Source organism: Enhydra lutris, unplaced genomic scaffold (genome assembly GCF_002288905.1).
Source record: "Enhydra lutris kenyoni isolate GAN:26980312 unplaced genomic scaffold, ASM228890v2 scaffoldscaffold6, whole genome shotgun sequence".
In the NCBI taxonomy this organism is placed as follows: Eukaryota; Metazoa; Chordata; class Mammalia; order Carnivora; family Mustelidae; genus Enhydra; species Enhydra lutris.
The window spans coordinates 27392136-27418804 of NW_019154090.1; the positions used below are offsets into that span (position 1 = coordinate 27392136).

General features: G+C 50.1%; 1 protein-coding gene across 1 annotated transcript; it reads right to left on the reverse strand.

Annotated features, from left to right (window-relative positions):
• Positions 1-21492: 21492 nt before the first annotated feature.
• Positions 21493-26133, reverse strand: LOC111141307 (solute carrier family 52 member 3). The gene is made up of 4 exons (XM_022493766.1): positions 25567-26133; positions 24021-24526; positions 22177-22300; positions 21493-21705 (listed from the first exon to the last, which is right to left on the reverse strand). The coding sequence occupies exons 1-4, from the start codon at positions 26131-26133 to the stop codon at positions 21493-21495; spliced, it is 1410 nt and encodes a 469-aa protein (XP_022349474.1).
• Between the last annotated feature and the right edge of the window lie 536 nt (positions 26134-26669).

Consider the following 26669-nt stretch of genomic DNA (forward strand, 5'->3'; position numbering starts at 1 on the left):
AGAGCACAAGTAGACAGAGAGGCAGGCAGAGAGAGAGGGGGAAGCAGGCTCAGTGCTGAGCAGAGAGCCTGATGTGGGGCTCGATCCCAGGACCCTGAGATCATGACCTGAGCCGAAGGCAGAGGCCCAACCCCCTGAGCCACCCAGTTGACTCACAATATTACATTAGGTCCTGCTGTTCACTGTTCTGATTTTTGTCATCGTAAAGTTTGCTTGTTCTCAAAATTCAGATAAGTGCAATTGTCGTCATCATGTCCATGGGATTGATGAGTTATGTAGAGACCAGAGAGGGGAGGCTGGCCCACTGGCATCTCAGAGCCCAGTACCTTTGCACATGCTTTGAGCAGAGAGATCAGGGCAGTGGGCACTTGCCAATGTCCCCCAGCACGTGGGTGCTTTATTTGTCCGATCAGAGGAAGCACAGCTCCTAGCTCCTTGGGGACAAGATGGCCAGGTAGCTGATATTCTTCATCCAGAGAGACGAAACACAGGGATCCTGGGATTTTTGCAATCCAGAAAATGTGAGGCAGGTTGGCTCCCTTCAGGAGCTCAGGGAGATGCTAAAAGTCTCTTCTGGATTGAATAACGTCCCCCCCCCGCCGCCAAACCATGTCCACCTGAAACCTCAGAATGTGACCTTATTTAGAAATAGTGTCTTTGCAGATGTAATCAAGTGAAGGTAAAGTCATACTGGACGAGGGTAGATCCTAGTCCCATGACCAGTGTCCTTATGAGAACAGGGAAATCTGGACACAGACACAGGCATCCAGGGAGGATGCCATGTGGCGACTGAGAGAGAACAGAGTGACGGGCCTACAGGCCAGAGTGCCAAGGATTGTCGGCAACCCCCACAGGGCCCCACTGACACCTCGATTTCAGACCTCCAGCTTCCAGAACTGTGAGCTCATACGTTTCTGTGGTCTTAAGCCAGTTTGTTGTGTAAGTTGTTCCAGCAGCCCCAGAAAACAAATGTAGCATCCAAGCCTGAGGTCTGGGATCTGCCACCTTTGACCCTGCACTTGGGTGGGGTCCGTCTCAGGAGAGAAACCCCGGACATACAGAGAAGCGGCCAAGGATGTCCCAGCAAAAGCCCAGAGCTTGGGGCCCAAATGCTCACCCTAATGGGGGTGGAAGACAGAAAAATATTTGTCTGATGCCAGTTCTAAGAGCAAGAACCAAAAAGGTACCTCAGCAGGTGACCCTGATTGACAACAGCACATTCGAGAGTGTCACCCAACCACAAAGGGGACAGTTTGCCAATCCCACTGCCAGGCAGATCTGCTTTCCTCTGGCCACAGCTCCTCTTGGTTTTATTATTCCCATTTCACAGATGTGGAAATGGAGGCTCTGGGATTTTAAGTGACTAAAGCAGCAGGATTGACAGCCCAGGCTTTGGGACCTTGTGACTTTGGGTACATGAATCGCCCTTCCTGAGCATCCCGTTAGCAGAAACATATGTAACAAGACACATTTATGATGGAACTGCCTTCTCAAGCAGGTCACACGACATCTTCACACAGGTCTGGGAGACCGCTGTTACCAACCCATCGTACAGCTGGAAACCCCGAGGCTCAACGAGGACAGAGATGTGCGCGAGGGATGTGCACAAAACTGGAGAAACGCAGGCAAATCTCATCTTGCAGCGTTCTTGTGCAATTTGAGTTGAATATGAGATGACAGTGTGAATGCACCTGGTACACAGTTGGTGGTTAATAAAGGCTCGCATGAAGTCTCACAGCAGGTGAGTGGTGGAAGGAAGAATTCCCTCCCAGGTTTGTCTCACCCAGGGGCCCTTTTCAGCCCCTCCTTCCACGTGAAGCCATGAGGATGGTGCCTGGCACAGAGTGAGCCTTCCAGAAGGGTGGACGTAGTCAAAGCATTCCTTCAGAAAGTTTGAAAACACGAATCTTATGGAAATATAGTGAGCATGGGTCAAAGGTTTATTTAACTCATGAATGACGGAACCAGCAGGACCGTTCACTGGAGGGCAAGATGGCAAAATTAGATACAAAACCAGTTAAGGTCTTACATGGCGACAAAACCATAAGCTTCAGCGTTATTTTTAGTTCAGGGCAAAAATCATTTGCAACTGTGCATCTTTTAAAAGTTAAAGTGTAACTTCCCCGAGTGGGAAGTCTGATCAATAACAAACAGCAAAGTCAAACAAAGCTACCTCTCCTAGAGAATCAGGTGACCCAGTCAGGCTGATCAGTGTCTTAGAATGACCTCGAAAGGGCACACTGGCTTCCTTTTGTCTTATGTCCCTGTTTTGGATATTTTTCTTTACATCTGTTATCACCCCCACTCCTACTACTATTATGATTTGACTTCTCTCTGCAGAAAGGCGCTCACAGAGCTTGCAGTTTCCTTAGAAGGAACACACAGACCCCACCGTCCCCTTCACAGAGGGACGAATGGCAGAGCCCTCGCACACAACTGAGAGTCTGGGACATCACTGGCCAGACAGCAGATCCACCGGGGCTGAAGTGGGGTGGGGGTGGGGGTCAGCAGAAGGGGCCTATGGCCCTAGTTGTTGTGTAAATAGCCATGCCATGGAAAGATCTTCAGCAGATCACTACTCAAGTAAAATAAAGCAGCTGGTAGATGAGAAGTGGGGGTGATCCCATGTAGGTCTGTGTATGTAGGTATGTGCATTCGTGGTGTGCATAGGTTTAGAAATATAAATGTGTCTGTACTTGCAAGCATAGATACATGATTTTAAGTGTGCATGTAGAGAAAGCTCTCTGGACAAACACCACCCCTCCCCAGCTCAGTCACAGTGTGGGGGTGTGAGGATGAAGGGGGAACAGTCCTGCGGAACCCACGGCACTGTTTACGTTGGTGACCCCCCGACTGTCTCCCTGTTACTCTTCTCCTGTGTGCGCTCTAAAATATATCCATATATGTACGGATACGTGTATGGTAGATTTCTGGAAGCTTGTCCCAGGGACTAGGAATGAGGGGTGAGCTCTCCCACCGGTTTCCTCCCTACTCTTCGGCTTCTCATCATCGTTATTATTTCCGACCGTGAACACCCCTCCGGCCGCGCTGTCTCTGGGGACAGAGCCCAGGCTTTCAGGCGGGGACTCCGGACGCCGGCCCCCCTGGGGTCCCGCGGGATGAGCAGGAGGAAGGGGTGCTGGCTTCGCAGGGCGCCGTCGCCGGCCCCCCGGGGTGGGCCGGGTCCGCAGCTGACGGTGCGCGTGGGGGTGGGGAGCAGATGGACGGGGCGCCCGACGGCTCGGGGGTCCCCCGGTCCCGTCCAGGTGGCTCGGGCGGACTGCGGGCCAGCTGCGGGGGCCGGGGAGGGGCGAGCAGCCCGGATGGGGAGGGGACCCCGTTTTCCATGACAATGCCAAGGCGGCGCGTACAAAGGCGCCGCAATCAGCGTTTTATTGGTTCGAGTTAATTATCTGAGGCGGGAAGGGGGCGGGCAGGGCCCGGCGATTCCCTCGTGGGGTTGGGGGTGGGTTGGGGTAGGGGGAGTGGCGAGACCCGAAGGGGAGGGGGCGGTGGGAAAGCGGCATTTCCCAATTTCGGCAGCCGGGGACTCCGTCGCAAAGCGCCATCGCCCCCTGGTGGGTACCTCATTCATTCATTCCCTCGCTCATTCATTAGTTCACTGGCTCGCTCAATTGCTGTGTTGCTCTACCGAGCATTGTAAGAGCGTTAAGTTCTTAAGCTGAGAACAGGACCCTGTGGCAAGTGGGACACTTTTTTTTTTTTTTTTTTAAATGCCGTGTCCTGATCTGGGCACCTCTTGGTTCCATTCTCACCAGCGAAAGGCTCCCAGCCTGGTGCTGGAGGCCGACTTATAAATAGACAATTATAAGGCAGCCTGGCAAATGTTAAAGCAAGGGCAGCATCGCGGGTTGGGGGCTCCAGAGGAGAACCTTTGGGAAAGGAGGGAATCCCGGAGGACTTACTGGAGGAGGCCCAGTTTCAGATAAGACCTGAGTGACAAGTGGAAATTAGCCAGTGAGGGAGTGGAGGGGCATAGGAGATTAAGGCCTTGCGGGGGAAAAGGAGTCAGCAGGTGCAGGACCATTGCGCAAAGAGCCAGTAAGGTGCACTCTTGGAAGACCAGCTTGCTGGGGGAGGATTCTGGAGCTCACTGTGCGAGGGTGGAGGTGGGCAATGAGGTGGATAAGTGGGCTGGGGTCAGACGAAAGTGTGCGCTGTTATTGAGGTGGCCCCGGAACACCTTTCAGATCATTTCCAGTTTATCATTCTCTCCTTTATGTTTGGGGAGAATTTGGCTGCCCCCACTCCCATCTAAATTGTTCCCATATGGATTCAGACCTTACATTATCCTCCTGTGACCACTGTCCCATTGTCTCCATGACTCCCTTCAATTTGCTCTTCAATCTGCCTGCACTCTATTCTCCAAAAAGACCCTTCTAAAAGCAAAACTATGTGGCACTACTTTTCAAAGTCATAATGTACAACATTTATAACCGGGTGGCTGTGACACAAAAGCCTTAATAATAATTTGTTTTTAAAAAGTAGAGGCATTTCTCTTTCATGTCAATAAAGTCTGATGGTAGGCAGTCTAGGACTGGCATGCTCCATAGTTTGGGGAACTGGACTCTGTCTTGTTATTTCGCCATCCTCAGTATATGACTGCCATTTCATGGCCCAATATGGCTGCTCAAACACTAGCCATCACATTTGCATCCCAGATGGAGAGCCTTCCAGTCATCAGAAAGGAGAAAGGGGTCAAGAAGGGAGGGAAGTCACATATGATCCTTTTACTTATATTCTATTGGTCAGAACTTGATTACATGGCCACGGTAAGCTATAAGAGAGGCTGAGAAATACGGTGTGGTTCCAGGCATCTTGTGTCCAGAAAAAATTGGAGTTTTCTTTCAAAGGAAGAAATGGAGCCTGGATATTGGAGATAACTATCTGTCTCTGTCACACTCAAGAGTTCCACTTCTAGGAGTGTGTCTTACAGGTGCACTCAGCCATGGGCATATCTACAAGGTTATTCACTGCAGCATTGTTGGTGACGGCAAAAAACTGGAAACAACTTCAATAGGGGACTTGTTAAACAAATTTGGGGACATCTGTACAAGGGAGCACTATGCAGCCATGAACACAAATGAACGAGCTCACGATGCATGGATATGAAATGGTATTTCACATATCCCACTTTGGAAAATACTTTGTCAGTTTCTTATAAAGTTAAACATACACTTAACCATGACCCAGTAACTTCATCTCTAGATTTTTGCTCCTCACCCCCCACCAAATAAAAATATATCTCCCCACAAGGACTTAAACACAAATGTTGGAAATGTTCATAACAGTTGTTTGTAATAGACAACAGCTGGAGACAGCCCAGGGTCCATCAGGAGTGGAGGGATAAGCAAACTGATGGATCTGTATCTTGGGATAGGACACTGCAGGATAAATGAGTGAACTACTGACACGTGCAACAACTAGGAAGATTCTCAAAGCATGCTGAGCAAAAACAAGCTGGACACAAAAAACAACTTGCTACAATGACGCTATTTATGTCAAATTCTACAACAGGTGAAATGAGTCAAGCCATGGTGCCAGAAACCAGATCAGTGGCTTCCTCTGGGAATGGCGGGGGGGGGGGGGGGGGGGGCTTGATTGGGAAGGGGAATAAACAAATTTGGGGAGCTGGAAATGTTTCGTATCACCACTGGGTCTTGGTTACACAAATGTGTTTCTCTGTATGTAAATTACACCTCAATAGTTTTAAAAAGCAAGGTGCAGAACAGCAAGTAAATTATGATAGCCTTTGTGTTTAAAATGACTAGAAATTTGCTTGTATCTGCTTAGACTTTCTGGGACTGGCTGGTAACAGTGGTTGCCTATGGGAGGGAAACTGGTGGCTAGGGCCGAGAAAGAGGGAGACTTTTCCCCATGTCCCGTTGCAACTGTTGACCCTGAAAGACACAGGTGAATGTACTATGTAAATAGAAACTGAAAGGGAAGAGATGGGTTATGTGCAAATTTGACATCGATAAGCCCCTGCTTTAAATCCTTCAGTGGCTCCCCTTTGCCATCAGGGCAAAGTTCAGACTCTGAGCTCTCCCTGACTCACCTGGCCTGAGCCACCCCCATCTCTCCCTCCTCCCCGCCGCCCCCCAGACAGTACCCTTTCCAGCTACTTACCACTACCCACAGACAGCTCAGCGCCAGGCTCTCTGTCCTTTGTGACCATGCTGTGCCCTCAACTGCTCCTCTCCCATAAGGCTCAGCTGCTGGAGAAGCTCTCCCCAGTTCCCAGTCTGAGAGGGTTCCCCTGTCCCCATGGTCCTGCTGTACTCACCCCACTCCTTCCTCCTCCATTCAGATTACTGTGTTTATTGGTGCTGACTGTGAGCTGGCCCCTGGGATCCCTGGAGACAGATGGAAGCCCTCTTTAGGGACAAACCTGCTTCCATGTCTGTTCTCCTCCAGATAGAGGGCTTCTCTGGCCCAGAGATTCTAACAGAGTCTCCTCTCCCCAGGCCCAGCTCTGGCCATGGCAGAGACCTTGATAAAATGTGTTGTTTTAAAAGTAAGTGCTTGCTGCCCAGGGAGTACGTTTCATGTCAAGACCAACGGGGCCTTTTGGAACATGTAGAAAAAACACACCGTTGTGGGATTATGGGATATGTCCAAGTCTTAACCCCTGGTTCCTGTGAATGTGACCTTTGGAAATTGGGTCCTTGCGGATGTGAAGTCTAAGGATGACCTTAGACTGGGTGAGGGTGGGCACCAATCCTTGGGCTGGCCTCCTTATAAGAGGGAAATCTGGACACAGACACAGACGTCCAGGGAGGACTCTGTGTGGTGATGGAGGCAGAGTGGAGTGACGGGTCTACAGGCCCCTGTGCAACAAGGACCACAGGCATCCCTTGCAAGGAGCCAGGATGTGTCCTCCCCTGGAGGTCTTAGAGCAAGGCCCTGCCGAAAGCCCAATGTCTGACTTCCTGCCTCAGAACTAGGAGAGAATACATTTCTGTTGCCTTAAACCACCCAGTTTGTGGTAATGTGTGACTTCACTCCTAGGAAACTTTACAACTAAACCAGTCAACACCTAAGACAATTATAGGTAGTGATGAGCGCTTTGGAAAAATAAAACAAAACATGGAAACAGGGCACATGACAGGGAGTGATAGGGAACAGTCTCACCTTAGTTGAGGTGGTCAGGGAAGGCCTCTAGGAGGACGTGATGTTTCAATGGAGACAGACAAGATGAGGAACAGGCGGAGGTGCTGGGGGCAGGCAAGAATCTTGGCGTGTTTTAAAGCTACCGGATGCAGACCTGACAGTGGTAGACACCTTGTCAGTGGTCTTTGGGAGAAGTCCCCAGGACTGAAGTAGGAAGGGACTGTCCTGTCTTTGCCTCCTTAGGTCTTAGAACCTCTGTGGGGCTGATGCGGGTCACCCCTTGGCCGGGGCCGGCTGGCAGCTGATGGAGGAGGCCAGCTTCCCAGCTGACACTCAGGCGCTGTAATTGTGATTAACTACCGGGTCCTCTTCCCTGCTCGGGCCTGAGGCTGTGGATGTGACAGCTGCAGAGTGAAGCAATGAGGCCAGGAAGGGGTTAATGGGCTGCCCCTCCATCTGAGCCCTTCAACAATGAGGGGGAGGAGGGGGGGCCTCTGGTGGGGGTGTGTGGCATCAGCTGGGGTGAGTGAATGGAGGGGACAGAGGCCTTGTCCCTGGGGACCCCCGGAGTACTCTGTGGGGATAGGGGTCAGAGCCCTCCCCCCTGCTGTTATTTCCATCCGTCCCCATCCTCCCCTCCCCTGCCTTCCTCTCCCATCCCCTCCTAGCTAGAGTATCCTAGGCACCTGCCCTCTGGGCTCCAAAGTGGGCAGCATCTTAAGCCTCATGGAATTCTGAAGCACAGTCTGAAAGTCAAAGAATTATAGAATCATGAAATGTCACCGCGGGGCGGGGGAGCTCATTTATTCCTGTCGCTGTCAAATTTTTTTGCTTAATTATTAGCATCAGAACTCAGAGCCCCCACCCCTGCCTCATTTTCTCCACCAATAATAAATAGTGTGTCGATTACCCTGAGAGCATCCTGGGTGCCAGTCTAAATCATTCATCATTCCCAGTCCTGCCCCTGAGAATGGGGGCACGTTGGGGGAGTCACGACAAATGTCTCACTTACTCAACCATCGCCACAACTGATCTATAGAACATTCCCCCCACCCCAGAAACTTCCCTCAATCACCTCTAGGGTCAATACTCTTTTCCCTAATCCCGGGTTGAATATTGGCCCCCCAAATCCAAAGACACGGAGTTCTAGTCCTTGAGTTTTGTAAATGTTACCTTATTTGGAAAAGGGATCTTTGCAGATGATATTAAATGAAAGATCTTGGGGTTGATGAGATGACTGGATTTTCCAGGTGGACTTTCAGTGCCATCCCCTGAGAAGGAGGTATGCCTGGCTGGCTCAGCTGGTAGAGCATGTGACTCTTGATCTTGGGGGCATGAGTTCAAGCCCCACATTGGGCATAGAGCTTATTAAAAAAAAGAAAGAAAGAAAGAAAGAAAGAAAAAGAGAGAGACGGAGAGGGAGACTGGTGACCATGTAGGCGGAGAGCGAGGGATGTGGCCACAAGCCAACGACTGGCTGGAGCCATCAGAAGCTGGAAGAGGTAAGGAAAAGCTTCTCCTGTGAGCCTTCCGAGGGAGCACAGCTCCGCAGACACTGTCATTTCAGACTTTCAGCCTGGGAATTCACTGTAAATTTCTGTTGTTCTAAGCCATCCAGTTTGTGGGACTCTGTTAGAGTAGCTCTAAAAACTGAATACACTTGGCAACCACGCCCTGTTTTCTGTCTGCGTAGTTTTGCCTTTGCAAGAATGTTAGATAAACGGGACCGTACGGGTTGTAGCCTTTTGAATCTGGCTTCTTCCACTAGGCATAATGCATTTGGGAGTCATTCATGCTGCATCTCTCAGAAGTCCGTTCCTTTTCATTGCCCAGTAGTATTCCAACGTATGGAGACACAGCGACTTGTTTATCATTCACCAGTTGAAAGGCATTTGGGTCATTTCTAATTTGGGGCGATTACAGGTAATGCTTCTATGAGCCTGTGCACTCAGGTCTTTGCAGGGAAACAACGTGTCCCTTTTCTAGGGTTGGTATCCAACCATGGAATTACTGGGTCATAGTGTAAGCATATTTATAATTCCACTAGAAACCGATGAACTTTTTCAACGGGACTGTACCAGTTCTCACTCCCACCAGCGCCTAGTATTGTCAGATGAAAAAAACCATCTTGGTCATTTACATAAGCATGTAATGAACACAGAGTTCTCGCGAGGACTGACGAGTGTATTGCAGAGAAGGATGCCTCGCATGATAGCGCGCGCTCCTGCCTCAGAAATGTCAGCTCTTTCTTCTGTTATCCCTGCGGGGAGGCCAGGACAGAACCAGGGCTGCAAAACTCCAAGGCCAGGTGGGCCAGGTGGGTGAGGCAGGGGTGCTGGGGAGCTGGCAGGCACGTTCCCATCTTGAAAGTCGGGGTCTGCAGGAAACAGCGAGGTAGAGGTTTGAGCGCAGGTGGCTCTTCGGGGAGTGCCCTTAGGATCTTAGGGGAGTGAGGAAAGCGGGGTCGGGCATTTGCTCTGGAGTTGGGACAGCCTTCAGAGATGTCACACTGTGACACGGGGAGGTCAGGCCTCTTCACCCTGCCTTGACGGGCTTTGGAGTGACTGCTCCTGGGGGAGGGGAAGTCTTAGGTAGAGCAGCCCCTTCACCTGAACCAACCATCAGCAGCCAACGCTGAAGGCATGTGGGGTCTGGTTCCCTGATCCAGGTGACATCTGCTGGGGGGCGGTGGCGGGAAGGAGGCCCACGTGGTCAGAGCTTTCCATTTTTCAAAACTAGCTGTAAATCTAGATGTTGACGTTGTCTCATTTTTTGAAAGGGCTGGAAACTCTTGGAGACTTTTAGAACATGCTTCGAGGAGTTAACATGCCAGGTGTAAGGGCTGGGTGGTCTCCTGGTGTGTCTGCTGATGTCCCCTGGTGTGAAAGCTGCTCTGTCACCATCTGATATCATGTTGGTGTCCAGTCCCCCATGCGAAGAGCTCTGTGGGGCAAGCACCTTTGGGTTTTGCTCTCCACAGCATCCCCAGCCTAGGGCAGGGCTTGGCATGAGCCGAAGAAGGAGAAAGTGAAAGAGCGGAGAGCTGAACTGGGGGACTTGTCTCAGCTCGCAGGGTATTTATTTGCAGAGAAAGTCATTAGATTTTGAGTTAATTTGTTTCACAGTATCTGACAACGAGTACCTTATTATGGAATGTATATAATACATTTTATTACATATAAATAACAACTTCTCTCACACCCACACATCAGGTTCATCAGATTCTGTTACCTCACCCTTCAACACATCCAGAATCCGATTACTTCCTCCCACCTCCAAAGCCACCACCCAGTCCGCGGCCACCATCTCTATCTCCTGGGTCATTGCCAAGCCTCCCTGTTGGGCTCCCTGCCTCCCTCCTGCCCATCACTGCATGGGTGGAACAACCAAGGGAGGTGACCCCCTGGTCCCTGGGGGGCTACAAGAGGCTTTGAGGAGGAGGACTTCTTGGGGAAACAGGATGTTTATGACAGACCTTCTGAGGGGAGGTCTCCTGTACTCCACACGGAGTGGTTCCTGAAGTGGCAGAACAGAGAGGGTGATGTCGACACCAGGTGTGGTCCTGGTCACTTCATAGCACTCAGGGGCCTCGGACTTGGTACAGCTTGAAGCACCTCCTGGCTAAGCATGTGCGGGAAGCGAGTGTGCCTGTGTGGGTTCCCTGCGGGGCCGGGGCGGGGCGTGTGTAGTGGTCCAAAGCACAGCTCTTGTGTTTCTGTTTTGTGCCTGTGGGCAATTTGTCTAACCTCTATTTCCTCTTCTATAACAGGAGACTAAAAATACTAATACATACCTCACAGGGCTCTGATGAGGATTTCATGACTTAATAGGCGCAAAATGGTTAGGACAATATTAGCCAGGAAGGAATTACATAAGGGCTGTCTCCTAATATTATTATAGGCCAAGATCAAATCCGAGCTCTGCCATGGACAGGTTGTGTGACCTTGTGCAGGTGACTTTGTCTCTCTGGTCTCAGTTTCCTCACCTGTAAAATGGGATCATATTGGCACTATCCATAGGGCCGTTGTGAGGATTCAAGGAGATGCCATATGGGAAGGCCTCCCTCAGGTTCAAGGTTGGTCCTTAGTTATGCAAGTATAGGAGCCTCTGGGGAGCTGCCTATGTGGCCATGGGCAGACACTCCTATACCCTGGACTCTTACACCACTCTGAACGGCGCCCCTTCCTGCAGGACCCCAAAAGATCCCCTTCCATGCACACCCCTTTCTGGCCCCGTATTTCCGCTTCTTGGACTGCAGCGCCACCTGCTGGCCGAAAGATGCATTGCATCCAGAGCCTTTTGCCTGCTTGAGGGGAAAGGGATAGTCTTGGGCGCTTTGTTCATCAAAAAAACAGGCAGATGGACACACTCACACACACACACACACACACACACACACGACACGGACGTAGGTATCAGCCTTTCTCTGTAGAGACTGAGCCTCAAAGGAGGCCACACAGAACCAGGTGTGAAGCTGGGGAGCTGGGGTTCACATCCCCTCTCCCCCCACTCCAGACCCCCACCCAGGGCAAGTTTAAGTTCTGGAACTTTCTACCCCTTTACTTAGAGAGAAGCCAGGAGCTGAGGTTGGGGTCCTGGAGAGAATGTTAGGGCTGTCCCCCAGGACCCAGACTGAAGAAGGAAGTGCACTAGACAGGGAATCCCCTGTCACTCCGGCTCCACCAAACACCGGCAGAGCAACCTTTGGAAAATCCTTACCCATTTATTTTAGCCCTTATCATTTTGAATATAGTCACTGCAGGGTGAGCATTTAACAAGGGCATTATGTTCTAATGTGTGGAGAAAATGATAAAAACAGGCAATTTTCTAAAACTCCAAAAAAATCCTTTAAATCGCCCATAAAGTACAGTTTTTTGAATGAGTCCTTTGCAGTAATAAGCACCCTGGACATAAAGACGGACAGTGTGTGGCCGCGATTGTAGAGGTTTGCAAACTCTGATTTTCCATTCAGCTCTCACTCAGATGTGCAGGATTCTGCCCGCTCCCCCCACCCCCTTGATCCCTACTGGGCTTATGTCCAGGCAGAATCACGCACACTGTGTACATTGTTCTCCCTTCCTCTCCCTCTCTCTGGGCACACACGGTTGCATTTCTGAAGTTACATAATAAAAACAGCTAACATTTATGGAACATTTATTATGCATCATAATAAGTAAAGTTCTGAGCCCTTCACCTGCCTTCATTCCTATCATCCTTCTAAAATGCTTTGAGGTAGGTACTGTTGTTACAGATGGAGAAATGGAGGTAGTGAGAAGTTAAGGAACTAGCCCAAGGTCACGCAGCCTTTGACTGGAAGAGCCTGGACTTGAAGCCAAGGAGTCTAGGACCAGAATCCACACTCTTAACTGTCCTGTTACTCACTTGAATGGAAAACCCATGAGAGGCATGTGTAGATGTCTGTGGGTCTGCTGTAAGCCCACAAACTCCATCAGGCAGGCTAGAACCTCTCCTGTGTCATCTGCATGTCCCCAAAGCTGGTGTCTTCCCACCAGGACCCACTCAGGGTGTGTGCTCAGTAATTGTTGGACAAATGCCCATGGCTCACTGAGCCCCAGCGTCTTCCTCTGTCAGACTGGAGTCACAGTGCTTCTGATCTCTGGAGGCCGCCGCAAACTGTCGGCAGGCAAGCTCTCTTTCAAGACCCTCCGTTCTCCCTCACCCACTTCCTGTTCATCTCTGCCTCAGGCTTTCAGTCTGCCCCATATAGAGAGGTGCACCAATCTGGGAGAGCTGATGGTGTGCATATCTGCCAACTCTGCTTTCAGCAACACCATAGTCATTGAAATCAGCAACAGGGAGAGTATTTGACTGTGGAAATTGGCAAGGGTACAACCAGGACGATTCCCCTTTAGAGACGTTAAACATTTACTGCGGCCAGGAGAAAATGGGTCCTCTAGGGACCACCTCCAGGGAGCAGCATGGTGGAGTGATCACACCTATTGTCTCTGCAATCACCTGTGTTCATAGTCCAGCTCTATCACCTACCAACTGTGTGATCTGGTTCAGTTACTTAACCTCTCTGAGCCTCGTTCATCCAGAAGACAATTCTCTTCTTCATTAGGGATTCAATGCAAGCATCCATATAAATGCTCTCTCAATGAATGTTATTTATGAATATTCCAAATCAGCCTAGAAGGTGGGGGAAGGTGTTTGTTTCCCCATCTGAGGAAAGGGGGTGATGCGGACGGGATTTGCAATGTCAAAGGGGAACTTCAGACAAGGGCAATGTGAAATCTCAGGTTGAGGCCCTAATGGATGGAGTCTTGAGCACTTGAGTCTGTGAGCCAGTACGGGCTGTGTGCATGGCGACTAGGGGACAAGGACCTCCTTCAGTTCTTTGGGGGGAGGGTTGCTGTTAGCTCTTGAGTCTGGACAGTTTTGGGGAGAGACAGGTGATCTAACCAACAATTATCCCTGCCTTCCCCTCCCCTTCCTTCTTGCCAGCGAGCACTGCTAGAGGGATGTTGTGAATTTGGTGACATATGAGATGTCATGTATTTAACAAGAATACTACAAAAAGGAGAAGGAATAAGGCTCTATCGGAGTAACATTTCTGTACCTGGCATTAAAGTAGTTTAAATCTGAAGGAGATTCTGACATGTGAAGATGTACATGGTAAGCCTCAAGCAATCATTAAAAAAAAAAAAGGTGAAAAAAAGTTAAAGAAGATGGAAGTTTCTAGAAAACTTTCAGGGCATGTGTCTAAGCATGATTTCACATCACCCTTTTGTGAGTTAAGTTTGTGAACTCATGGGAAGCACTTGGAAAAGTACTCGGCATGCTGTAAGCATGTGATAAGTTTGAGTTGTTCTTTTTTTTTTTAAAGATTTTATTTATTTATTTGATAGAGATCACAAGTAGGCAGAGAGGCAGGTAGAGAGAGAGGAGGAAGCAGGCTTCTCACTGAGCAGAGAGCCCGATGCGGGGCTCGATCTCAGGACCCTGAGACCATGGGATGACCTGAGCTGAAGGCAGAGGCTTTAACCCACTGAGCCACCCAGGTGGCCCAAGTTTCAGTTATTCTTATCCTCACAATAATTTTATGGGACAAGCTTCTTTCCTTATTATATAGTAAAGAAACAGAGACTCAGAGATGCACAGTAAATTGCTTGAGGTCACACAGCAAATAAGCAGGGGAGACAGATCAGAACCCATGTTTGTTAGACTTCAAAGCCTCACACCAGTGCCCAGAGAGGCAGGTCCAAGGTCTTTCGTCATTGTGTTGTTTAAAATCAGAAACAGTGCCGATGCCCCACCAACAGCAGCTGTTCCGTAAACCCTAGCATGCCAAGTCAGGAAGTGCTTTGTGCTGGGTATGAGAAATGAGGTCACCGTATACACAGGGACATGGAATTGTCTTCAAGACATTCTGTTCTGTAAAAAGAACACCTAAAGAAAAAGTTCCATAACCCACAAGAAACAAAGCCAAATATTCCATAAAATCTAAGAGTGAGTGAGTGTGTGTGTGTGTGTGTGTGTGTGAGAGAGAGAGAGAGAGAGAGAGAGACTTATACAGGCTCATATGAAGCAGATGAAGGTGATTTAAACAATAGGATCTATTTATAGGACCCTCTCTTTCTTTAGGCTTTTATTTTTGTTGAGTTTTGAGATAACACATATTCAAAGAAAAAATTCAGAGTACAGCAATGTGTCAAGAAGAAAAAAAATCACCAGAAATCCCTTTCTCCAAAATTAACTAGGCTAATATGTTGGTATATGTCTTTCCAGTCCTCTCTGTGTGTGACTGTGTGTGTGTGTGAGTGTGTGTAAGCATATACATATGTATATAAACATCCATATGAATATGAGAATTCTGCTGCTCTAAGTGTCCCACACATTGTAGAAGCTTAAACAACATAGAAGTTTATTTCTCTGCCACATTAAATCTGGGTCCTAGGTAGAATGGTGGCTCCATAATCAAGCTTGCAATCTCCTTCTATATTCTTGCTATATTATCTCATCCTGTGTCTTCTTCCTCATGGTCTAAGATGGCTGCTCCAGATCCAGCTATCACATCTGCATTACCAGCGGCAGGAAGGGGAAATGGAAAATTGAGGCCCCGCCTCTTCCTTTTAAGTATGCAATCAGAAGCTGGGCACATCATTGTGGTAACATCCCATTTGTCTGAATGTAGTCACATGGCCCTCCTCACTACAGGGAAGCTTGGGAACTGTGGTCTTTACTCTGGGCTGCCATGCACCCAGCTGGAAGTGATGGGTTTTAGGACAGTGAGAGAAATGGGAGAATGGACACCATGGAATTCATTCTCTCAACAATAACAGCTTCCTCCATCAGGACAGTTCTGTATCTTACATTCTAACCACTGAACCCTGCAGGAGGATGCTGGCTTGGGCCAAATTGCCAGTCATAGTAGAGCAGACTGTCTTTGTTTTTTTTTTTTTTTTTTTTTAATTTATTTATTTGACAGAGATCACAAGTAGGCAGAGAGGCAGGCAGAGAGAGGAGGAAGCAGGCTCCCTGCTGAGCAGAGAGCCCGATGCAGGACTCGATCCCAGGACGCTGGGATCATGACCTGAGCCGAAGGCAGAGGCTTTAACCCACTGAGCCACCCAGGTGTCCCCAGACTGTCTTTGTTAAGGCGCAGCCGGAAGCCAGCTGCCTTGGCACATAGGGAATTTTCAACTGAAAGCCATTTCCAGATGAAAGGCAGAGTCCTGGCAACATCAACATTTGCCAGGCACTTCCTCCAGACTCTTCCCCAGAGACATCAAGAAGAGAATCAGGAGAGACCATTCATACATCAGAGCCGTAAGATGATGATGTGTGTCATAGACCCTCTCTGGCAGGTTTCGCTGTCTGCTGATCATTCTTAAAATGATACCATTAGTCTGCCCATGGGTAAATCCTATCCTGCCTACAAATCACTCATTCCCTGTCCCTTCTTTTCACTTCCAAAGGGGGAGGAGTTTGAGTGTGTGCATGCGCGCATGTGTGTTAAGAATATTTAAGATCTATTCTCTTAGCGACTTTCAAGTATCCAATACAGTACTGTTCACTATAGTCACCCCGCTGTACATTACATCCCTAGAAAGCATTCATCTTATAACTGTAAGTTTGTATCCTTTGATCAACAACTCATTCCCCTGCCCTCCACCGCCCCTGCTCCCAGCAGCCCCCAGCAACCACCCATTAACTCTCAGTTTCTGGGAGTTTCAGGTTTTTTTTTAGCTCCCACATGTGAGATCATACAGTAGTTGTCTTTCTCTCTCTGACTTATTTCACTTAACAGAATGCCTTCAAGGCCCATCCATGTTGCCACGAATGGCAACACTTCCCTTTTGTTAAAGGTTGAATAATATTCGCATACACATAATACCTTTTCTTTATCCATTCATCTATGGATGGACAGTGGGATTGTTTCCGTGTCTCGGTTATTGTGAATAACACTACGATGAACTTGGAGTGAAGAGATCTCTTTGATAGAGGTGTTTTGTTTCCTTAAGATACCTACCCAGAAGTGGGATGGCTGGATCTTATGGCATTTCTATTTTTAACCTTTTGGGGAGCCCCCATACTGTCTTCCACAGGGGCTGCACCAGTATGCATTCCCACCAACAGTGCACGAGGGTTCCTTCTTCTCCACATCCTCGCCAATGCTTGTCATCTCTTGTTGTTTTTAAAGATTTTATTTATTTATTTGACAGAGATCATGAGTAGACAGAGAGTCAGGCAGAGAGAGAGGGGAAGCAGGCTCCCTGCTGAGCAGAGAGCCCGATGTGGGGTTCGATCCCAGGACCCTGAGATCATGACCTGAGCTGAAGGCAGAGGCTTAACCCACTGAGGCACCCAGGCGCCCATCTTGTCGTTTTGATATGAGCCATTCTAACGGATGTGAGGTGCTGAATCACTGTGGTTTTGATCTGCAGTTCCCTGATGATGAGTGATGTTGAACTTCTTTTCATGAACCCGTCAGCCATAAATATTCCTTCTTTGGAAAAATGGCTGTTCAAGTCTTTTGCCCATTTTTAATTTTTTTCTTTTTCTTTCTTTTCTTTTCTTTTCTTTTCTTTTCTTTTCTCTTTCTTTCTTTCTTTCTTTTTTAAATATTGCGTTGTGTGATGCTGTCTCTTTCTTTCCACCTTTTGCTGACTCTCTTCTAATTCTCTGCTTTTAAGGTCTTATGTCATTAGATTGGGCCCACCCAGGTAATCCAAAATAATTTGTTTTAAGGTCTGTAACCTTGACTCCATTAGCAAAGTCCCTTCTGCTATGCAATATAACATATATACAGGTCTCAGAAATTGGGGTGTATGCATCCTTGGAGGTGCCCTTCCGCTCACCCCTAATATTTGCTGAGCCCTTCTCAGGGAGAGGCACTCTCTATGCTGGGGTCTGGGAGGCCCGTGGTAAATGTGTCTCAGGGTACAATGCTCTGGAAAAATGATGGGAGGGAATTTCTCCTGGAAGCCCCCCCCCCCCCGCCAATTCAGAAGTTTGGGTGGCCAGCTTCCGAGCAGAGAAGTCCCTCTTGCTCTGGTTCTGGTTCTCTGGGCAGAGGCTAGGACCCCAACCCCGCCCCATGTTCCTACCCCTTTAGCTCCCATCCACTGCCCTAGGGTGGAAGGAGGGTCATTCTGTCCTTTTTCTATACAGACCTTATCCTTAGTCAGTCATCCATCTCCAGAAAAAATTCCAAGGAGACCCGCAGAAAGGACAAATCCTGTATTTCAGTCTGTGTGGTATGCTGGCTTTTTTTTTTTTTTTTTTTTGCCCAGGGCAGCTGCAGTAGCTTCTGATTCTGTTTGCACCTGCTGAGATCCCTGAAGTGTCACTCACCAGACTCCTGCAGACCCCACACAGGCCAAAACAACCTTCCACCTGGCCTCTAAGGTCCCTCCCTCCGCAGGCTGCACCTGGGCTCAGCAGGCTGGTCTCCCCAGGGGTGGAGCGGGGGAGTGGAATGAAGCCCGTTGCCCACCACTCCATGGCTTTTGCAAGCACGGTTTCCACGGACAGGAATGCACCCTCCTTCTGGCTTTGCCCCCTTCCCTCCCACCACCTGGAGATACCAGCTCAGGGGCATCTTAGGGGAACCCGCCCACCTGCTGCCAGCCCCAGGCTAAATCGAAAGTCCTGAGCTCATTCGTCAGGGAACTTATTTAGCTGGAGGGCAGAGATCGCAGGTGACTCGGTCACCCTAGCAACCGGGTTTAAGCAGAAGGGCTGTCCAGGGTCCTTAGTAGATGTTCTCAGAAAGTGGAAGTTTTTAGTGACATTTATTGAGCACTTGCTGTTTGCGGGTGTGGTACTAAGCTCGCTGCATTTACTAATAAGGTTGACCAGCCCTCAGGGCAACCCTGTTTGGGAGATGCTCTTCTTGTCCCCGTTGCACGGAGGAGACTGCGGAGAGGGGACCCATGCACCTTCGCTTAAAGGCTGTCAATGTCAGAAAGGCCTCCACGGATGGTGGGTGAAAGTAAAACCAAAGAGAGGTCCAAACACAAATAAAAATGGGCAAAAGAGGGTGCCTGGGGGACGCAGTCGGTTAAGCGTCTTCCTCCGGCTCAGGTCATTCTCATGGGGTCCTGGGATCGAGCCCCTCATCAGGCTCCCTGCTCAGTGCGGAGTCTGCCTCTCCCTCTCCCTCTGCTCCTCCCCGCAGCTTGTGCTCTCTCTCTTGCTTTCTCTCTCAAATAAATAAACTCTTTTTAAAAAAATGGGCAAAAGACCTGAACAGACATTTTTCAAAGGAAGACATACTTGTGGCTGACAGGTTCGTGAAAAGAAGTTCAACATCGTCATTCATGGAAGTGCTTTTTCCAGATTCCCTGCCACCCTGCCACCCTCTCCCCTAGTCCTCGACAGAACATATCAGCGTGGTGAACTCCATACTCTGCACGCTCTTCTACATCTCCTTCCTCTGCGTGTGTAATTAATCTCAGAACATCTTCTCACATCAGAACAGAGAGATCGTCTCCTTGCTTATTATCTACTCTAACATCCTGTCTGGGAGGGAACAATTGAAAACAACCCAAATGCCCTTGTCAGGGCAAATACAAATAAAACTTCTCCCTGGTGCCGAAAAGGGAGACATCCCCTCTTCCTTTTCTTAGAGCATCTACTTTAGACAACTTGTAAATTCTTTCCCTGCTCCTTTCAGGTGCATTCAAGTATTTTAAAAAAGCAGAATAAGCCTCTAGCCAGTTTTACCTCCCAGAATCACTTTTCTCAAGGACATAGGAGCCATCTCTTTGTAAGGTAAATGGGAAGAAAGTCAGTATCCCCATCAGCCAGCCTCTGGGGGAGGGCAGGAGCCTAACTTCAGTGTTTGGCTTCAAGTTGCAAAAAGCTTCCTCATATAAACACATGAATTTCAGGGCGCCTGGGTGGCCGAGTTGGTTAAGCCTCTGCCTTCAGCTCAGGTCATGATCCCAGGGTCTTGGGATTGAGCCCTGCATCAGGCTCCCTGCTCAGTGGGAAGCCTGCTTCCCCCTCTCCCTCTGCCATTCACTCTGCTTGTGTTTCCTGGCTCTCTCTATCTCTCTATCAAGTAAATAAATAAAATCTTAAAAAAAAGAGAGAGATAAGAATTTCTTTTTCCTGCAGCAAAGACACTTGGCTAACCCAGATAGCCAGCCCGATTACCAGGTGAATTCAGGAAGAATGATGTGACCCTCACTTGAGGACCAACTACCAATTGGGAATACGGACGTAGTAGATTGTATCTGCTGGACGATGTGAAAGGTGAAGTTTCTTTCTGCCTTTGCAAGCTCATCATTGGATTGTCTGTGCTGTGACCTATAATCCACTTTAACGTCTACTCGGTATAAGACGGTTTTCTTTCTCTTTTACTGTTGTAGAGGGGTTTCCTGGTTGGCAGGAGATTTTGCCTCCAATACCTGCACTTATCTTTCTACCAGAGACTGGTTGCATAAACTTGGTAGCTCCCTACCATGGAATACTATGTGGTCATGACAAAGACCCAGAACCCTCTCTCTGCTTTCATTGTTGAGTGAAAGTGCAAGGTACACAGTAGTTTGGTAAAAAGAGCCTGTGTTTGTGCTTGCATAATCTCTCCAAGAGTGAACAAGAAACGGATAAAAGTCCTTGTGTGTGTGTACTTGTCTATGTGTGCGTATCTGTGTGTGTTGAGAGGAACTGGGCAGATGGAGGACAGGAGAGAAGGAATTTTTTTTTGCAGAACATCATTTTATATTTTCTGATTTTTGAAACATGCGACTACACTATCTCTTCAAAATAAATTAAAAGGAGGGCTGGTGACAAGCAAACCAAACACTGAAGAAAAGAAGTCCCAGGACCAGACGTTCTCTGAACACTTGATACCTGTTCATTTCTGAGCTTAGCCTTGACCTTAGAAGTAACTGAAGACTGATGATACTGACTTTGGGGTTCATGTTAGACTTTTTTGTGGGAGGGCTGATCTTAGTGTAAAAGCAGGGAATGTCTAAAAGAAAAAAAAAAAGAGAACAAAGTAACAGTTGGGTAGTGAATGCACTCCTTCCCAGACTTCCCAGGGTCCTCAGGGTCCAATCCTGGCCCTGGGGAGTGGGAGAGGGGATGGGACTCACTTTGCGAGGTTTGCTGTAGCGCACCACCCCGCCTGCCACCTCTCTGCCTCCCAGGAGGTCACTCACTTTCCAAGGAGCAGGACTTCGTGGGTCAGGAGGGGTGACAGGATGGGGTGTGTGGGGTAGAACGTCTGTCCATACTGGGAACTGAGGAGTCAGGATTCCCATGGTTCCACCAGGGTCCCAGAAGCTTCTCTTTGAGGAAGGTGGGAAAAAGGAAACGGGGCAAGGGTCCTCTCTCAACCACCCTGGCCACTTCCAGGTTGTGTAAATTGTCCCTTGTTATTTCTGTTGGGCATCAGATCAGGAAATGGCCTAAGAGGGCTTGCTACGTCCTGGGCGCTTCTCCCCTTTATCCCTGTGCTAAGCCTATGAGGTAGGCGCTATTTATCATAATCCCCATTTTAGGAAGGCACAGAGAAATAAGTGACTTCCCCAAGGTCATACAGTCTGTTTGGGCTGCTCACCCTCTCAGCGGTCTCCCTTCTGACACCCTTGAGCCTGCCTCCAGCTGGGGCTGCAAACCAGCTCTCTCTCAACAGTCCGAAAGAGCTCTGCAATGGGATTGCAGGCACTGTGACTCAGCACCGGGGTAGGGCTGTGCTTTGCAGTTCCAGGTCCCGTGGGAGGTCTTGCGGCGTTCTCCACCGTGCCTGAGGATGTACCAGCCTCTGCTTCCTAGCTCTCCGCCCCTTGCCCTGTGGCCTTGGGCACGTGCCCTGCTCAAGTTTCCAGGTGTTAGTAATGGCAGCGGGTCAGGACCCTGTCCTGGACCTCGCCAGGTGTTCTAGGCGGAGCACTGCAGGCTGCAGAAGTCAGCCGAGGAGAAGAGCCTCAACACGTTGACCAGCGGGAACATGAGCAGAGCTCCGAGCAGGGAGCCCAGCTGCACCGCCGCCCCGCACCACAAGAGGGCGCTGCGGCTGCGGTCGCGTAGGATCACGCCCAGCATCACCTTGACGTAGCTCAGACAGCCAATGAACAGCACCCACGAGGCTACCTGCGGATACCGGGCGGCAGAGATGCAGAGTGAAGGCGGCTTTGGGGTGAGCCCCAGGGGAGAAGGATGCCTGTAGGGTGATCAAACTGGGCTAAGGGAACCCCATGGAATAATCTTTATGTTCAATAGTATCTGGGGGCTTCTCCCTAGGGTTAAGGGGGCCCCACGAGTTGACACACACCTCCAGGGCAAAGGAGAACCCATTAGCCTTTGTGGCCCCCATGATCAAGTCCAGGGCATCGGGGAGAAGGCCAGGGCTGCGGTACACATTCATGGGAGAGGCTGGAATGTCTCCTTGGACCAGCCACCTCACTTTCCTAAGCTTCCATTCCCAAATGAGAACTATCCCTTCCCCTGCCCAGCCCCACCTGGGGCTTCCTTCTGGAGCAAACATGAGACTTTGGCTAATAGAAAGCTCCTTGGCTAGGTGAGGGGTAGGGAGGGAGGCAGCTGCACAGACCAGATACTTACAATGAGGACTTCCCCAGCCCAGTGGCCCTGCATAAGAGGGCAGGGACTCATCACGGCCATGGCCATGTTGTAGGCCCCGAAGCCAGTCCCCAGCATGGTGAGGATCCCCAGGAATGGCAGAGACCTAGGGCAGAGAAGAGGAGGAGAATGGAGGAGATGAGCAGCCTGACCTCAGCCTCCCCTACCCTGGGCACTGCGTAGAATGGTCAGCGTCTCCAGGATTAGAGGTCAGATCCACGTGGAAACTTCCAGGCCACCTGCCTTAAGTGGGTCCACGAGGTTTCTGAGGGGCGATACTGGTCTAAGTCACCCTGAGCATTCACGGCAGGTGAAACAGAATGGACTCTGGTGCTATGGGGACCTGGTTCAGATCCCAATTCCCACTGGAGCTGCAAGACTGGTCCCTGAGCTTGCTTTCTCACCGGCACTAGGAGCCTTGCATGGCTGCTGGGACCTATGGAACAGACTGTCTGGGGCCTGCCCAAGGCCCCGCCCAGTGTTCTGTCTGCTTCCATTTCCTCCTGCAACATTCCCAAGCTCTGCCAGGAGGCTGGGCTGACAAGATGGCTTGGAGCCTGGCATTGCAGACTGAGCTGGGCCACCTCAGTCGACCCCTTCCCCTCTGGTGGCATCTACGACAAGAGGTCTACCTGATCTAGGGGCCCTGATAGCTGGCTTGGATGCATTCCACCGGTGGCCTCCCATGTCAGCTTTAGGTGTGACAACGGAGGACCCTGTCCTTCATTAGAGGTCGTCACCCCCGAGGGTCTCCCTGTGCACACCCTTCAGAACACCAAGACTGGCTTGTGGTCCTGGGTGGGGGCGGAGGGCCTGTCCCTGCCTCTAAGAACTCTTTCCTCCAAGATCTTTGGAGTTCCTGCCTCTCAGACCGGCTATGTCCAACATTTTGGGCTTCTCCTGTTCCACACATCTGTGGCCTCTGCTTCTGCTTCCCCAGAAATCTCCAGCCTCCAGCTTCCCCAGAAATCTCCAGTCTCCAGTTTCAAGCCCTAAGGGAGAAAATCCAGCTCTCTGGCAATGTGACATTTTCCATCTGACTCTCCTCTCCTTGTTCTCCCTCCTTCCTGGGCTGGGGGAAGGGAGTGGGTGTGAGCAGGTCATAGAGGCCCGAGAGGGCAGACAGGGCAGAGCGGTGGCTGGGAGGTTGTGGGCCCTCCAGTGTCATGACCCCAGAGTCCGTGGTTCTCCTCCCAGGCTCTGAACCCCTGAAGCGGAACCGCTTCGGTTGCCTACTAACATTTGAAATCTACTAACATTTGAAATCTACTAACATTTGAGATCTCGGGTTCCGATCTAGGCTGGCTCAATCTGCATTTTATCATTTTGCCTAGCCATTCTTCTAGATCTGCAGCCAGTCATAAGGGAGCCAATGTGAGCTGGAGGCAGGAGGACAGGGCTGAAGTCCTGGGAACTAGACCGTGGGATTTGACCCTTTCTGTGAGCCCCGGGGTTCCCCCTTGTAAATGGGAACACCAGCTCCTGCCTGCACTTTCCTCCTTAAGGGCCAGGGGCCGGTCAGTACCTACACTAGACCTGCCATATGCACAGATATTGCTCTAAAATCTTTACCAAATTAGCTCATTTTATGCTCCCAGCAACCCTAGGAGGTAGAAGGCCTATTATCCCCATTTTCCAGATAAGTTTCCCCGAAGCACAAAGAGGTGAAGTGAGTGATTTGTCCGGGACCACATAACCAGGAAGTGGCAGAGTTGGGATTCGAACCCAGGTGGTCCAGCCCTAGAAACCAGGTTCTGTACACAGAGCCTGACAGCTGGGGTTTGGAATTCTGCCTTCTGAGCAACCCAGGGCCAGCTGGGCCAGACCTGAGCTGCAGAAACATGGAGAGGAAGCAGACAAGAGGGTTGGCCATGGAGCTGAGGGTGGCAGACAGGTGATAGGCCACAGGCCCATAGGAGAGGCAGGAGTAGGTCTGCACGGAGGGCAGCACGCCGTTGGTGAGTGCGTTCACGAAGGCCACCAGGATGTAGACGAAGGCCAGTTGGCCTGGGTGCTTGGAGTCTGTTTTCTCCTCTGGATGCCCCTGGGCCTTGATGCAAGCCCCTGGGTCTGGGGGGCCCAGGTCCTCCCCTTCTCGTGGCCGGATGGAGTGGAGGGTGACCTGGGAGGTGAGGAGGTCTTCTATGGAAGATTCCCTGGGCCTGGGCTGACGCTGGAGGACAAAGAAAGCTGTGAGGCAGCAGGCCATCATGAAGGAGAGCAGGAGGAAGAAGACCAAGGGCGAGAAGTTGGCTGGGAGGTAGCGGCTTTCCAGATGGACGGCAGACTGTGTCGTCCCGGTCAGGTCAGACATCAAGGTGACATTAGCTCCCTGGGGAAAGACAAAACGAGGGTCAGTCTGGTCCCTGGGGGATGTCAGGACATGGGTGACAACAATATGAATAATCATATCCAATCAGTAGCATACATTGCTAGTAAGGGCCGAATAATATACACACGATTCCTCAGGTAATGATCGATGGTGCTCACTGGGCACTGGCCCTTTGCACAGGTCAGCCCATGCGTGCCTCCTCATGGCCCTGTGCAGTGGGCACCATTAGCCTCCATTTTGGAGGATTGGGGAGTGTCAGAATGGTTCGTCTTCCCTGAGGTTCACGGGGAGTACGTGGGAAAGCCAGTCCACTTGCTTCTTAAGGAAACTGAAGCAATGTGTAAAGTCTACGGTTCTGGGCGCCTGTGTGGCTCAGATGGTTAAGCATGTGTTGGGCTCCCTGCTTAGTGGGGAGGCTGCTTCTCCCCCTCCCTCTGCAGTTCCCCCTGCTTGTGCTCTCTCGTGCGCATACTTGATCTCGCTCTCAAATAAGTAAATAAAATCTTAAAGAAAAAAAAAGTCTACAGTTCTTATCCCCAGCAGTACATTAGCCACACCTGAGGACTTCTGAATAAATACAAGTTTACCATCCTTGTTTTGCAATTTGAAAATGCAAAAAAGCTCTGAAATTTTGGATTTATTTCATGCCTCAGTTGGCAGCCACACTTGAATGGAGGTCGTGTATTTATAGCATTAATGTGGCCCCTGGGCAGGAATGCCACCCCCCAGGGCTGTAGGCAGTGACGTCACAGGTGCTATTATATATCAGGACAGGCGGGTTCTAAAATCCGAAACTCCGGATTCCAACACACTTGGGACCTCAAGGGTCTCCGAGAAGCCCCACCCCGCAGAGAGTCTTATTCCATTGGTTTGGATGGAGTGGGGACCCCCGCTGTATTTCAGTAGCTCCCCCAGGTAGGGGATCTGACACACAGTCAGGTCAAGAACAGTGGTCTACCCAACATCTGGGAAACACAAACCCTCTGCATGGTCTTTTCCATGACCAAGCATGGGGAGCCGTAATGGATCATGCCAGGTACCTGTAGGAAGACCTCCTTCCCGGTGGTCTCAGTGCTTGGGGTGGTGTCTGACGGCTGAGTGACATTGACACAGGTGGTGAGACCTGAGCCCTGGGCAAGAGCCACCAGGGCAGGCAGGAGGCCGCTGAGTCCTTCGCCCACAAAGAAGGTGGTGAGGTAGCGGGCAGACAGCCGGCTCATGAAAGGCAGGAAGGTGACCGAAGAGGTGCAGTCCACCAGGGCCAGGAGGAAGGTGAGGACCATGAAGGCGACGCTGTGGTGGCCATCCAGCACCCAGGAGGTGACATTCCAGAGGAAGGCGAAGAGCGTGCAGGCGAGGGTGCCCACAGCCAGCACGGCGAAGATGATGGGCACCTCCGAGAGGCAGCCGGGCTGGAAGTGATGGAGCAGCGTGACCAGGAGGGGGCTGACGTTGGCCAGTTGGATGACCACTGTGAGGTAGGAGGGAAGATACCACCCCTCGGGCAGCTCCGCCACCAGCAGGGGCAGCTCCACCCACAGCCCGTTGATGGCCACCCAGGAGCCCATCCCGAAGGTGCAGACCAGGAGGTGAATCAGGAGAGCCATGGTGATGTCTGCCCCGTGCTGAAGCCGCCACCTCCCAGATCAGCCTGCAGGGGGCGCCAGTGGAGCCAGTGGAGCCAGTGGAGCCAGTGGAGAAGAACGCCAGGGGAGCAAAGTCAGGGTCGAGGACTGTCAAAACATGATGTTGGGGAGCCCAGGTTTCCCCTGATCTTTTTCCCTTCTCATGAGCAAGTTGGCTTTTTATGCTAGGAAAACACAGACACATTCTTTTATAACTAACCTTTCCAGAGGAGTGAGCTTCCCTAACCATGGCTCATAATTCCAGAGACCGCCAAAGAGAAGTCCAACATATGTAACTGCATAAATATTAAAACAGATAAAAGTAATCCAACAACAAACAAAGCACCTTCTTCGAAAGAAAGAAAAACAGGCAGAAATACCAACAGTAAGATCAAAAGATCAAAAAGACCTGGGGGAAAATACGTGCAGTCAAATCATAGACAAATACGTGCAAATCATAGACAAATCATCTTCCTCTTATGTAAAGAGTTTGTAGAAATTAAGAACAAAAAGACTAA

Excerpts from the sequence above, each read along its gene's own strand:
- LOC111141307 (XM_022493766.1), bottom strand. The coding sequence starts at position 26,133 with ATGGCTCTCCTGATTCACCTCCTGGTCTGCACCTTCGGGATGGGCTCC. Across the intron at positions 22,301-24,020 it reads TCCATGTTTCTGCAGCTCAG|GTCTCTGCCATTCCTGGGGA; the intron begins GTCTGGCCCAGC and ends TCTCTGCCCTAG. Across the intron at positions 21,706-22,176 it reads GGGCTGGGGAAGTCCTCATT|GTAGCCTCGTGGGTGCTGTT; the intron begins GTAAGTATCTGG and ends CGGTATCCGCAG.